The sequence below is a fragment of the Rhinichthys klamathensis genome, unplaced genomic scaffold (assembly GCF_029890125.1).
Source record: "Rhinichthys klamathensis goyatoka isolate OS25496 unplaced genomic scaffold, OSU_Roscu_1.1 h1tg000479l_1, whole genome shotgun sequence".
Classification (NCBI taxonomy): domain Eukaryota; kingdom Metazoa; phylum Chordata; class Actinopteri; order Cypriniformes; family Leuciscidae; genus Rhinichthys; species Rhinichthys klamathensis.
In genome coordinates, this window is record NW_026606967.1 from 217,011 (window position 1) to 232,500 (window position 15,490).

Below are 15,490 nucleotides of genomic sequence, written 5' to 3' on the forward strand. Positions count from 1 at the left end.
CTTGACATTGCTGCATGAATAAATAATGAGTTTATGTTCAGAGGTGATCTGTTTGTCACCATTGCTGAGATTCATACACTAATTCTTGATATCTGTGTGTGCCTACATAAAATGTTTTTTATTGATTTGATCATTTGGATTTCATTGAAAAGGCAAAAAATGGTATGCTAAATTGGTAACACTTTATAATAACTGCACGCTATTAATCATTAGTTAAGCATTAATCAACAGTTAATTCATCATTTATAAAGCATTAATAGACATTAATAAGCAGTTTATAAATACAGCTATAAATGCTTTATTCTTAATTTAAATGCATATTTATAATGTGTTTAATAATTGTATTTTCATACTTTATTAATGATCAATTTATCATATCTAAATGAAGTATTGCATTATTTATAAACCAGTTATTTAACAGTTGTCAGTAGTTCATAAGATTACTTTTAAAGTTTATTAATCATTTACTAACACTTTCTATGTACATTCATACATCTTATTATTCAGACATATAGTAATAGTTACTTAGTGTGTTAGTAAATGCTTTATTAACATGTATTTGTACTGTAATTCAGGGTTAATTCAGGTAGTTATAAAAGCATTTAGTAGTGGTTAGTTAACTATTTTGTGAGCTCATCTAAAGTGAGGACTAGATATGCCTTGTAAAGCATTTACAAAGGAGATTTAAAAGCTTTTAAATATTTCGATGTTCTGTATCACTGAGTTGTGTTTCATTTTTCTGTTTAGAAGATAAATGAGTCTTTAAATCTCCTTTAAAAATGCTTTACAAGGCATGAATAGTCCTCACTTTAGATGAGCTCACAAAAATAGTTAACTGACCACTACTAAATGCTTTATTACTACCTGAATTTACTACATTTACTTACACTTTCTAAGTGATCTTATGAATCACTAACAACTCTTAAATAACTGGTTTGTAAATAATCCAATACTTCATTTAGAAATTATTAATTGATCATTAACAAAGTATGAAAATACAATTATTAAACACATTATGGTTATGCTTATAAATCAAGAAAAAAGCATTTATAGCTGTATTTATAACTGCTTTTTAATGTCTATTAATGCTTTATAAATGATGAATTAACTGTTTACTCATGCTTAACTAATGATTAATAGTGTGCAGTTATTATAAAGTGTTACCGCTAAATTTAACTCAGAAATTATGCTCTCAATGAGTTCAGTGATACAGATCAAATAATGATTATGTTAAAACACAACCAACATCTTCAGATCACCTTTTCTATTTGTAAAATCTAAAGTTAATGATTTAACACTAGAACTACCGGAATTCCATAACTACTAGAACGACCATAGCGGTCATTCTGACATTGCCTCGACAGGTGCTGCCTCTATGTGAGGAAAGTTTTGCGTCAAAAATATTTTTTTCACCGCACTCACCACGTAAATAGACAAGCAAAAAAGTTAGGAAATGTCAAAGTTTCATACCGTTTAGTACAGGCCTGTTTCTAAATAAGTTCAATAATCGATACAAAATCTAAAAATAAATGGATCTACAATGTTACGATAGGTAATAATAAAGATGTAACGTTTTCCTCCAAGTGGGCTCATTTGAACGGCACAAACACCCCGCATCATTCACTGACGCTTACGCACAGTCCACACAGGTAAACACCACCTTTCGTGTGCAGCTCCCACACACTACTTTGTGTCTCCTTGGTTTTATTTTTTTTGCAGTTCCTCCTTGCTTGGCACTGCCTTCTTCTCTCCATCTGCTGCTGCTCTTGCCCGGGTCCTGGCTCTCGCACCACCAGTTGTGTGGCTTTTGATTTCATGAGGTCGGAGCCAAGTTCGCTTGCCAGTCGCGTGATGAAGTCCCTCCGCGAAACTTGCTCATTTGTGCACTTCTTGTACAATATGTGCGCATTGATGACGGGAAATGTAGCAGACTTATGATATCTATAATGCGTGCGGTCAAAATGACCGACATGGCCATTCTAGGTAGAAATAGTCAGAACTGTTATGTGTTTTGTGATTCTAATAAAATAATATGGGGTGAATATAGTATCAAAATGATTAACACGTGCAAGCACAAATATCAATGTACTTGATTAATGTTGCAGAAATGTTTTACTATCCACAACCAAATGCCTTTCAACTTGCGTGTGCAAAATTCTAAATTGAATGAATGTGTTGCAATTTGTACAAATACAGACATTTTTACGAATACAAATGTTTTATTTTGTATTAGTGTATCATCATTTGCGCATGCAACAAGTAAGATGTGCATGTGTGGATCAGGTGACGCGCATGCAATCATTGGCGTCTTTTCTGAGTCAATCTCATTTGATTCATTTGGATTTTGAGACTTTCCACCGTTTTTAAGCATTTCACAACCCACACGCAAACAACTACAAATGAATAGGCCTGGTGCTAGTTATTAGTGTGTGCACAACTACCCATCTATTTGACAAATTCACAAATGTGCGTCACTACATTCAGAGGTGGGTAGTAACGAAGTACATTTACTTCGTTACATTTACTTGAGTATTATTTTGGAAAATTTTTACTTTTAAGAGTAGATTTAATTGTGGGTACTTTTACTTTAACTCGAGTACATTTCTAATGAAAAAACTGTACTTTTACTTCGTTACGTTGGGCGACGTTCCTCTCGTTACTTTATTTTAATCCAATATGTTGTTAAAAGCGTAGTTTATTCTAAGCGCGCGCTCTCTCTTTTTTCTGGGCATGAGCGATGCTCAATTCACAAATGAATCACTCTTTTGAGTCGATTCTGTTCAAAGACTTCATCAAACAAGTTGGGCTGATCTGTCTAAATCGGTTCGCGAATCAGTTTGAATGATCTGTTCAGTTTCCTGCAGGCACTGAATCGTCTCGGAGTCGTAACAGGAAGATTTAAGAACATCAAGAGCGTTGCATGAAGTGGCGGTCCACACAGTACAGTCTAGAAAGTAAATCTGCAAATGCATCATATTTTTTGCCAGCGATGAAGATCTTTATTAGTTGAACATCTTCGTATGTTACTTCGTAAGCTGTCTGTGAATGAATTATTCCACACGACAATACATTCGATTTCATTTCATTCAGGTAATACATTTTACAACCAAACAGATTATTACGCCATATAGCACTACTACAAAGTATGAGATTACCCTTTTTTTGGACATATTTATACATTAAATAATTATCATCGTCCAGTTTATGAATGTGTGTACACACAATGTGTGTATTGCGCAGTGGCGTGCGAACTCTACTTGAAAACGATGCCTTTGCCTGCCTTATTAGACACAGTTAACCAGTTTAAAGATGCTTTCATAAATATAGCCTACATTTAAATACATTTTGGAGAACAGACAGAAGAAGATCCGTGCATTTGATCGTTGTTTGTGTTGGGCATGACATGACTGCGAGCACATGTGAAGAGTTTTAACACTTTCTAATCTGTGTCAATGGTTCCCACCCCTTTACATATGAATGCAAAACTCCATAGAGTCACTTTATTCCGACATTGTCTAATAATCCAAATGTAGTTGTATAAGTTATTATACTATTATACAAACCAAAGGACAGGCAATGGTTTTCGGGCTATAGATATAATATACAGATATACAGAAATAATGTTTGTCTCTTCTGTTTTTGTTGCAAAGATAGCTTATCTAATTATGATAATTTTAGTCATTAAAATGAAAAAATATCTAAATAATATCATGTTATATATATATATATATATATATATATACAGGTCCTTCTCAAAAAATTAGCATATTGTGATAAAGTTCATTATTTTCCATAATGTAATGATCAAAATTAAACTTTCATATATTTTAGATTCATTGCAGACCAACTAAAATATTACAGGTCTTTTATTGTTTTAATACTGATGATTTTGGCATACAGCTCATGAAAACCCAAAATTCCTGTCTCAAAAAATTAGCATATCATGAAAAGGGTCTCTAAACGAGCTATTAACCTAATCATCTGAATCAACTAATTAACTCTAAACACCTGCAAAAGATTCCTGAGGCTTTTAAAAACTCCCAGCCTGTTTCATTACTCAAAACCGCAATCATGGGTAAGACTGCCGACCTGACTGCTGTCCAGAAGGCCATCATTGACACCCTCAAGCAAGAGAGTAAGACAGAAAGAAATTTCTGAACAAATAGGCTGTTCCCAGAGTGCTGTATCAAGGCACCTCAGTGGGAAGTCTGTGGGAAGGAAAAAGTGTGGCAAAAAACGCTGCACAACGAGAAGAGGTGACCGGACCCTGAGGAAGATTGTGGAGAAGGACCGATTCCAGACCTTGGGGGACCTGCGGAAGCAGTAGACTGAGTCTGGAGTAGAAACATCCAGAGCCACCGTGCACAGGTGTGTGCAGGAAATGGGCTACAGGTGCCGCATTCCCCAGGTCAAGCCACATTTGAACCAGAAACAGCGGCAGAAGCGCCTGACCTGGGCTACAGAGAAGCAGCACTGGACTGTTGCTCAGTTTTAGCATGTCATTCGGAAATCAAGGTGCCAGAGTCTGGAGGAAGACTGGGGAGAAGGAAATGCCAAAATGCCTAAAGTCCAGTGTCAAGTACCCACAGTCAGTGATGGTCTGGGGTGCCATGTCAGCTGCTGGTGTTGGTGCACTGTGTTTTATCAAGGGCAGGGTCAATGCAGCTAGCTATCAGGAGATTTTGGAGCACTTCATGCTTCCATCTGCTGAAAAGCTTTATGGAGATGAAGATTTCATTTTTCAGCACGACCTGGCACCTGCTCACAGTGCCAAAACCACTGGTAAATGGTTTACTGACCATGGTATTACTGTGCTCAATTGGCCTGCCAACTCTCCTGACCTGAACCCCATAGAGAATCTGTGGGATATTGTGAAGAGAAAGTTGAGACGCAAGACCCAACACTCTGGATGAGCTTAAGGCCGCTATCGAAGCATCCTGGGCCTCCATAACACCTCAGCAGTGCCACAGGCTGATTGCCTCCATGCCACGCCGCATTGAAGCAGTCATTTCTGCAAAAGGATTCCCGACCAAGTATTGACTATTGAGTGCATAACTGAACATAATTATTTGAAGGTTGACTTTTTTTTTTGTATTAAAAACACTTATTTTATTGGTCGGATGAAATATGCTAATTTTTTTAGACAGGAATTTTGGGTTTTCATGAGCTGGATGCCAAAATCATCAGTATTAAAACAATAAAAGACCTGAAATATTCCAGTTGGTGTGCAATGAATCTAAAATATATGAAAGTTTAATTTTTATCATTACATTATGGAAAATAATGAACTTTATCACAATATGCTAATTTTTTTAGAAGGACCTGTATATATAGGCCTATGTGATCCAAACAACCCAGTCTCATATAAAAATGTACCCTGACTACGTTGGTCCAAAGTGCAAAACGTAGAGGGGTTACAATAATGGCCCTTAAATTGTATGACTGTTACATTTTTTTGGCTTAGTCTTCTCCTATTGTTTTCCGTCAGAGTCACGTGACTTTCAAGATTTCGGCTGTGAGAACCAAAAACATGGCGGACATTTCTTTCATGTTTAGTGAAAAAAACTGTATTTTGAGTTAGTTTCTGCATAAAAATAAGTTTTGGTTACATTTCTAGCGAGAAATATATATTTTATTTTCATAATATCCACTCAGTGAGTGTACATAATCACCTGTTTGCTCGTTATTGAGAATATTTTTCAGATCTCGCCAGAATAATGTGAAACTGTTACGTTTTGGTTGCTATTACATCGACGCTGCTATTTGACTTAAGTTTCTGCATTAAAATAAGTTTTGATTACATTTCTAGCGAGAAATATATATTTTATTTTCATAATATCCACTCAGTGAGTGTACATAATCACCTGTTTGCTCGTTATATTGAGAATATTTTTCAGATCTCGCCAGAATAGTGAAACTGTTACGTTTTGGTTGCTATTACATCGACGCTGCTATTTGACTTAAGTTTCTGCATAAAAATAAGTTTTGATTACATTTCTAGCGAGAAATATATATTTTATTTTCATAATATCCACTCAGTGAGTGTACATAATCACCTGTTTGCTCGTTATTGAGAATATTTTTTCAGATCTCGCCAGAATAATGTGAAACTGTTACGTTTGGTTGCTATAACATGGACTATTGGCATATTTTGACTTAGTTTCTGCATAAAAATAAGTTTTGATTACATTTCTAGCAAGAAATATATATTTTATTTTCATAATATCCACTCAGTGAGTGTACATAATCACCTGTTTGCTCGTTATTGCGAATATTTTTCAGATCTCGACAGAATAATGTGAAACTGAAACGTTTTGGTTGCTATAACATGGACGCTGCATATTTTGACTTAGTTTCTGCATAAAAACAAGTTTTGATTACATTTCTAGCGAGAAATAGCCTATATATTTTATTTTCATAATATTCACTCAGTCAATGTACATAATCACTCGCTTGCTCGTTGTTGCGAATACTTTTAAGATCTCGCCAGAATAATGTGAAACTGAAACGTTTCTGGTTCAAGTTCACAGTAGGTGGCGGTAATGCGCGAAATCGATGCGAACCGCGAAGAAGAAGAAGAAGAAGAAGAAGAAGAAGAAGAAGAAGAAGAAGGCAGGAAAAGGTAAACGTTAACAAGGAGGAAAAGGAAGCGTGGATAACTTGACCAAGCTGAAAAAATGAATAACCTTGACCCAGAAGATGCCATATTCCTGGCTGATGCATTCCTGGACGAGTGCAAGGTAAATAACATTATCTCAGTGGTGGAAAAAGCATACTAATTAATGCTAATTGCAAGGTCTAAGACCATAATAGACTCTGACTGAGGTATTGCAGGGAAGGTGCAAAATTAAAAAGCACTCCAAGCAAAGTGCAACTATACAGGTTCATTGTCTTTATTCAAATGCAAGCTATAGTGCTGAGCTGATTTCCTACGTTAGAGCCAGTGAGAGTTTAATTAAATATTATGTAAAAACGTTTCACTTTCTTTTTTTCTTCTTTTTTTATGTAGAAAAAGTTTTCTAGATCTGTCTGTACAGTACAGGACCACAACCGTTAGACTGAATTTTTACAATGTAATATTTATTATAACATTGGTTTTATAATGGGATTGTAGGTAGCGATAACCTTAGTGGGTGGAGGTTTATTCTGTGGCTCAATTGTTTATTTAGGTGGATCAGCATGGACACACTGAAGGAGGGTCAAAGCAATCCACAAAGCTGTGCGTTTGGCTTGATGAGGACAATGGTCAACCTCTGCCAAAAAGATGTAGAGCTGGGGAGAGACGAAAGCGAAATTCGGCTAACGTTACTGGTTTTTTTTTTTTTTTTTTTTTTTCATCAGTAGTTGCATTCATTATTCATTGAGCAAGTTCTAAATTGATATTCATATTTTTTCAGTTTCTTCAGCAAGCGTTCCCTCCTGTGCTCCATCTACCAGCACAACTGAGACACTACAAGACACTGTGACCATCAAAAATTTAGGTTTTTTTCCCTTTATACTTGTTTCCTCATTTGTTATGTGTTAATTGCCCAGATTTACCATTGCCTTCTTCCCTTTTCATTTTCAGACTCCCTCATTCAAGATGTCAGAGACCTCTTGGGAAGTGGTGCTGAAAAACCTCTCCCCTCACATTGGAGGGACAGGCAAACTTCCTCTCTGGAGAACTGGACAGTAATAAGGCCCCTCATGGTGAACAATATGTTAGCATCTGAGAAGCCGAAGGAGGGGGTTTGCCATCATTGTGGACACAAGGCTGCAGTAGTGATGTGTAGAGACTGTTTGCCACGATCACTCTACTGCACAGCCTGTGACCTTTCCACACATGAGGCCCTGGTGCTTCATAACAGAGCATCCATGGTGGAGGGGTTTTTCAGACACCTGCCGCCATCCACTTTTGTTCAGCAGGATGAAGGAGGGAAATTCTCCTATTATGAAAAAGGTATTTTTTTTATTCTCAGGTTATATACACTCACCTAAAGGATTATTAGAAACACCACTTCAATTTCTCTTTAATGCAATTATCTAATCAACCAATCACATGGCAGTTGCTTCAATGCATTTAGAGGTGTGGTCCTGGTCAAGACAATCTCCTGAACTCCAAAAGCAATTTTGAGCGTGGCATGGTTGTTGGTGCCAGATGGGCCGGTCTGAGAATTTCACAATCTGCTCAGTTACTGGGATTTTCACACACAACCATTTCTAGGGTTTACAAAGAATGGTGTGAAAAGGGGAAAACATCCAGTATGCGGCAGTCCTGTGGGCGAAAATGCCTTGTTGATGATAGAGGTCAGAGGAGAACCGGGTACCACTCATCTCCACTACAAATAGGAAAAAGAGGCTACAATTTGCAAGAGCTCACCAAAATTGGACAGTTGAAGACTGGAAAAATGTTGCCTGGTCTGATGAGTCTCGATTTCTGTTGAGACATTCAGATGGTAGAGTCAGAATTTGGCGTAAACAGAATGAGAACATGGATCCATCATGCCTTGTTACCACTGTACAGGCTGGTGGTGGTGGTGTAATGGTGTGGGGGATGTTTTCTTGGCACACTTTAGGCCCCTTAGTGCCAATTGGGCATCGTTTAAACGCCACGGCCTACCTGAGCATTAGTTCTGACCATATCCATCCCTTTATGGCCACCATGTCCATCCTCTGATGGCTACTTCCAGCAGGATAATGCACCATGTCACAAAGCTCGAATCATTTCAAATTGGTTTCTTGAACATGACAATGAGTTCACTGTACTAAAATGGCCCCCATAGTCACCAGATCTCAACCCAATAGAGCATCTTTGGGATGTGGTGGAACGGGAGCTTCGTGCCCTGGATTTGCATCCCACAAATCTCCATCAACTGCAAGATGTTATCCTATCAATATGGACCAACATTTCTAAAGAATGCTTTCAGCACCTTGTTGAATCAATGCCACGTAGAATTAAGGCAGTTCTGAAGGCAAAAGGGGGTCAAACACAGTATTAGTATGGTGTTCCTAATAATCCTTTAGGTGAGTGTAGGCTATTTTACATCTTACACGAACCCTGGTTTACTCCAACAAACATGCTGGATGAAGTTTTGTTTGATAGAAACAACACCCTTACTGTTTCATTTACACTAATATGTAAACTAATTCTGCTTTTTAGATTGCATGTTACCAATCGTTCCTCCCTGCTGCGACTGCTCCACTGGGCAAACAAGCTTTTCCAGGGGAAAGCCAGTTATTTTAGTTGGAATGAACGGTAACCTTTTTTATTTCTTCATATTGTGTTTTTTGTTTCTTGTGAACAATAGATAATTGTTTTTCTTTGAAATTTCAGGAAGATACAACCTATTCCTTCCATCAGTAAACTGCTCCTGTGGAAAAACCTTGCCAGTAACCATGAGTGATCTGGTTGAAAGTGGTTACTGGCCAGCCACTGTCAATTTTGAGACCTTGTACATGGTGGACTTGTTCACCACGTATGAAGATCTTAAAATCACTGCCCCAGGGATGTCAAGACAAGCTTTTGTCAGCATGCTCGAGTGTCGTACAAAACTCTTTGGGCGAGTGAGTGGACTCATCATTTCTTATTTGGATTACGTTATAAATAACTGATTCATTGTTAGGACTTGTTCTTACAATCCCCAAAGTTTCAGTACATATTTCTTGATGGAGCCCTTTCTTCGTCATGACCATAGTCGGAAGCCAACCTTTTTTTTTCCACTTTTGTTCTCAGAGTGGTAAGATATGTGGGGACACAATGCAGAGGGCCTTCCTCGAATGGGCCTATGCCAAATTTGAGGTTGACAAGCTGTCTCAGGTCCAGCATTTTCAGTGCCCTGCATGCACACCCTCCATGTTGGCAGTTGCAGTGGATGGGAACCGCAAATTATATCGTTTCAAAAGCCAACCAGGGTGTGTAACATTCAAGTACAAATTAAAAGGATCAAAATCAAAAGTACAAATCAAGTACAAATTACTTTTATACAATAAATTTTACCCACATCTACATCTATAGACCAAGACCTGATGGGTTTTTTGATGGAGTCTTTTTGGCCAGTGATGCTGAGGTGTCCTCCTTTGTTGATTACATCCATGGAAAAACTGGACATGTAAGCTAAATTTATATTTCTTCATGTGTAACACCACAATTTCACATTTTTATGAATGCTACCCCCCCCCCAAATTTAAACAATATTTAGTTTAATTAAGTGATAGAGCGGCATTACTCCATCAAATGCCATAATACCATGATTTACAGCTTACTGTATAAAATGTAACTGTGTAAATGTCTGTATTTGCCCTCATCTGTTTAAGAATCCAGGAAAAGGGAGATGTGGTGCGGGTCAGTGGACCGCAGCACGAGAGTCCGCCAACAAGTCTGCAAGCAAACTAGATGAGGAAGGTGTTGAATTGGCTGTCTGCCGTCATGGGGTTTTGCTGAAGGGACTGAATATGTTCCGTGGAGAAATTTTTGCATACCCATTATATCTCCAGAAACAGCTAGCTTCACAGAACGTCCAGTTCTTTTGCTCTGATGTGGTCTGCAAATATTGGCCATATCTGGAGAGAGTTGTGGAACACTGTCCAGAGTTGGAGGACTTGCTGGATATGCGCCCATTTCTCTCCATCATGCATGCAAAAGCGCATTCATGGATGTGTGAGGTAATCATGACAATTAGATGTATTTCTTACCATTTGTACCACACGTTATGATTGTCTGTACTCTGCCCCTACTTGTTGTTTTCCAAATGATTACATTCATGTAAATGTGTTACAGTTAAAATGGGGGGGACGCAATCAAGAAGGAGCTGGAACAACAATCGGGGAGGAGGTTGAACAGGTTAACAGCTTCCTCTCCCGAGCAGCCATATGTTCCAAGTACATGTCAAAAGCCGGTAAGCATTTTTCATGTATAGTTGTGTCCAAATTGAGACCAAGGGGTTTGAACACTGATGCTCGGCCTTTGCATTTTAGAGTTCCATGCATAGGTGAAATGCATAAGTGAAAACAAGAAAATAAGTCTAGTCAGCTTACAGACACTGATCAGGATTCTCTTTATAATAATTTATCTTCTGATTCGTCAATTAAGTGTATGATTATTTCCAGGTTTATGTGACAATATTAGAGAATGATCAATGTAGTATCTGATCTTTGGTCCTCACTGTGAACCTAAATTACTGCACATTCATTGTGTGTCAAGTTCGCACAGACATGCTGACAATCCAGGCAAGTGGCTGGAACAAGCGAAAGGCAGAAAACCTTGACCGGACATTGGCCAAAAGATACGTCAAGGTACTTACTAGGCAAATATGCATAACAACATTTTTTTTTTAAATTGGCTTTATGCACAGCTGCACTACTTCCTGAACTTAAGCCAGCTCCTTGTTTCCTGTCTGACATTATTGGCCAAGCTTGATTAATTCAGGTGTGTCTGATTATTGTTGCCGTGACTACTGAGGTCAGGCACACCTGAACCAATCATTTTGTCCAATAATGGCAGACAGGAAACAAGTAGCTGGCTTAAGTTCAGGAAGTAGTGCAGCTGTGCATAAAGCCAATTGTCTCAGCATTTGTCAACATGGACATTTCTTTTGGACAGACTGTACAAAGGATTGCAGAGGCAACAAAGGACCTAGAGAAACTCACAGCTGAGTTATCTCTACAGCAAGACACAGTCCAGCAGTGGGTGTCTGATGTTCAGGGGTGGACCTCAGGTAATTTGAAAAAATTATTTAATGGCATATTTTAAAGAATCATTGGCTCTGCTCTTGTACAGAGGATCTAAAGAGGCTGATTGTAAACTAAAATGGGCATTCATTTGTTTTTTGTCATACAAAGAAGCAACAATCCAAAATGACCTGCAGAGGACCATCGAGGGGCTATATTTGGGCATCAAACAGCGAAAATTTCAGCTGTATCGTCAGTCTGGTGAGAGCAGAAAAGGCAACTAGTAATGCAGATTTGTGAAAAAATGAATTCACTACTGATTTATACATAGTAAAAATAGCAAAGCCATTTATATATATATATAAAAAAAAAACTATGTTTACTACAAGTCAGGGCAGCATACTGAAAAACTGTCAAAATCATGATAAGGTTTAGTGCAATATCCAAATATTTCCAATATTTCTGCAAAGTGCAGAGATGTCCTGACCTACCAATTTTGTCCTCTATTTAAAAAAATGTATGATTGTTTAAAATAGATTCTGGAAAAAAGCAAAAATTATCACACAAAATCTGTCACAATAATCATAACACATACATGCATATTGTGAAGTCGTATTTTGTATGGTGCTATTGTGTAGTCATCGTGTGAATGCACACTCATTTTGTGTTTCTCATTGTAGGTGGGAATAAGCGAAGGCATCAACTGAGAAAAAAGATTGCTGTTGAGAAGAAAGCCTTGGAAGTTGCCATCAATGACCACAATGCTACTGTGGGGGAAGCTGAAAAACTCCCTCCTCCCAATGAACTCCTGGCTGTGGACAACTACTCCTGGCCATGGGAATGTAAGTACTTCCTCGGAAATGCACTGAATACAATTTGTTTTATGCACACATCTTGATGTAAATATGTAATCTGATGTAAAAAATGTTAGCTGATGTTAAAAAAATAAGACATTGGGCAATATGCAAAAAAAAAAAAAAAAAAAGAATGTAAATGGATGTGATCAAACCCCTTTGCGAAGCGCTGGGGTTCTATCTCATCCTTCCAGGGTTTATTTCTCTATTGTAGTAGTACAGCATGCAAAATATCTTCTGTCCCAATATTTTTATAGGCTGTAAGATAACACTTTGATGTAATGCATACATGTCAAGTTTTGGATTTGAAAATAAGGGAAATTTTCCGGCGCCCACCGCGAGCAGTCCCACCACCCCAACCAAGCTCCAGTATCCCTTACATTTTAAGACAGGTGTTAATTAAAACACACACACACACACACACACACACACATATATATATATATGGTATATATATATTAAGAGCATTATTTAAAGGCTTATTTGCATATTTTCTGTTCATTTAACATTGCTTGTCTTTACATTTACATTTTATTTTCATTTCACATTGCTTTTCATTTCACATTGCTTTTCATTTGCAGTTTTTCTTTTCATTTCACATAACTTTTCTTTACTCTTTTAGTGAGTTATTGAACAAATTTGTTGCAGACTTTGTATTAACTGTTTTGGAAGGAGTGTATTTGTGGGCTGGGCCAGAGTGGTTAATTTTACATGAGAGTAGCAAACAGTTCTGTTGTCTAACGTCATCCTATTCTCTGTAACAATCTTTCGTACCATGCTCCTTCCCCGTGTGAGATGCTAACCGTGACTGTCCCCCACCCTGCTCCTCTTCAGAAAAGTAAATTCGCTATCCCATTGATCGCGGTATTTAGTACATGAGGGTTTTGGTTTTTTGGCAGGAGTGCCTTGCTCTGTCATATCATAGCGTAGATCATCCGACTCTGTTTTTTTTTTTTTTTTTTTTTTTGCGTTGTCACTCATCATCTGACCACTAACCTCGCGACACTGCCACCTACCTGTAGTTATCGCGAGGCTAGTGACAGAGCTCCGAGTGGGAATGTTTTTTGTTTTTTTTTACTCCGCCCGGGGTATTATTATTTTTCAATAACGCAGGTTAAAATACGGGAGATTTACGGGAAAACACTAATACGGGAGGACGGCGGGAAAGAAGGGTAAAATACGGGACTTTCCCGGCCAAAACGGGATACTTGACAGGTATGGGTATTGCAGGTCATGGTGATATGGAGTGGAAAAAAAATGTTTTTGACAAGGTAATGCTGCTGGCTAGACTGAAAGAAGAAGAAGTTATTGTGGTTCGTGAAGTCAAGCAGCACATGGAGTACATGAGGAGTGTTGCTGGACTGATTGTAGAGTTTACCTTTCAGCTCACTGAAGACACCAATGGGAAATGTAAGGACAATAAATAGTTTTCTTCAATTTGCTTCTCTGGAAACCATTGGATCATTTCTTTATATTTTAATGTCACATTTTCAGGCAGTACAGAGGGCTTAATGGAGAAAGGACTTGAGGGACTACTTTCTGTACTGAAGAAAAGATTGTGTGAAGTTGAAGCACAACTGGATACAGCACGCACAACATACAAAAGTATTCTTGGACCGCAAACATTGTCCTTCGATGACTTCTCTGAAGAGGAAGACTTAGAGGATACTTCCTCAATTGATGAGGAACTGGGAGAGTAGTTATTAGGGAGAAAATGTGTATGACTCTATCAAGATGTCAAACATGACAAATTACCTTTTTTTTTTTTTTTTTTTTTTTTTTTTTTAGCATTACATTGGTCGAAATGTATTGCGCATGCATACATAGCTTCATTGCATTTGTATATAATTTGTATATGTAAAGTAGTTAACTGTACATAGCCTATTGTATTGTTACTGTCTCCAACAGTGTGCTATGTTTCCATAGAATATTTTCTCTCTCTCTCTCTCTCTCTCTCTCTCTCTCTCTCTCTCTCAATATTGCTTTATTGGAATGACTGTAAATATTACAATATTGCCAAAGCATTTAAAAAGACATCAAAATAATAAAATATTTTAACATAACTTCAATCTAAATGTACTTCTTAAATAAATTGTACAAATTAAGAGTGTAACAAATATCTGTGAACATTTTACACCGCAGTGTTTTAACATACATACAAATTATAATATACGTGAACAATGTATGTTTTGTTTTTCCTTTCGGGAAAACGAAAACGCCGAACATTAAGTGGAAAATTAAATATCTCTTGTTTTAAAGATATTTGTGTTTTATAACTCAGCACTACAGTAGATTGACGTCACATATGATGGTTTTAAAAATCACACCTTCAGTTATGAAAAACAAATGTTAGCCAGACTTTTTCCAGACAATATTAGGGAAAAAAGATACTTAATTATTAATAAGATAATTAATTAATAAGAGAAGTTTCCTTTCGAATTATCCAACGTGTATATCCCGTTAATACTTTCTTAAAGAAATTCAAGGTAGATGTTAATGCAAATTGTTATTTTTGTGGACAGCACCCAGAGACTAGTGCATTTGTTTTGGCTTTGCCATTATTCTAAATTGTTATGTAAAGACTTTTCCCATTTTGTTATTGATAACATTGATAAGGATTTTTCTCTACTCTGGGAAAAATGTTTAGTTTGGAATTGTTAATTGGAAAAATCATCAATTAGACAAAAACAAAATATTCGTAATGATCTTTTTTAAAACAAAATTTTATATACACAAATGTAAATTTTCAGGTCAGAAACCACTTTTCTATGTTTTGAGTACTGATGTACAACATTACTTTGGGACTATCTCTGACTCATGTATCAAGAAGGCTTTAAAAACAGTTGAAATATGTAAATCTTTTTATATTTTCCTTTGATATGTAAAAATATTTTCTGATTAGTTATACTACTGTCTTTTTTATTAGTAATCGTTTTATATTGTGACTGTTTATATAATTTTTTCCATTTTAAAAAATGTGTTTGTGTGTG

At 37.0% G+C, this 15,490-nt stretch overlaps 1 protein-coding gene across 2 annotated transcripts; it reads left to right on the forward strand.

Moving 5' to 3' along the window:
* Positions 1-6,519: 6,519 nt before the first annotated feature.
* LOC130072173 (uncharacterized) lies at positions 6,520-14,688 on the forward strand. Of its 2 annotated transcripts, XM_056237138.1 has the most exons (16): positions 6,522-6,740; positions 7,170-7,311; positions 7,398-7,481; positions 7,568-7,939; positions 9,140-9,235; positions 9,314-9,543; positions 9,713-9,891; positions 9,995-10,088; positions 10,294-10,641; positions 10,757-10,874; positions 11,180-11,271; positions 11,579-11,693; positions 11,818-11,907; positions 12,327-12,488; positions 13,731-13,910; positions 13,995-14,686. In XM_056237138.1, the coding sequence occupies exons 1-16, from the start codon at positions 6,678-6,680 to the stop codon at positions 14,198-14,200; spliced, it is 2,571 nt and encodes an 856-aa protein (XP_056093113.1). In that variant the 5' UTR covers positions 6,522-6,677; the 3' UTR covers positions 14,201-14,686. The 2 variants fall into 2 exon arrangements, with proteins under 2 accessions (XP_056093114.1, XP_056093113.1); XM_056237139.1 differs by lacking the exon at positions 11,818-11,907 and having other exon boundaries at positions 6,520-6,740; positions 13,995-14,688.
* The last annotated feature ends 802 nt before the right edge of the window (positions 14,689-15,490 follow it).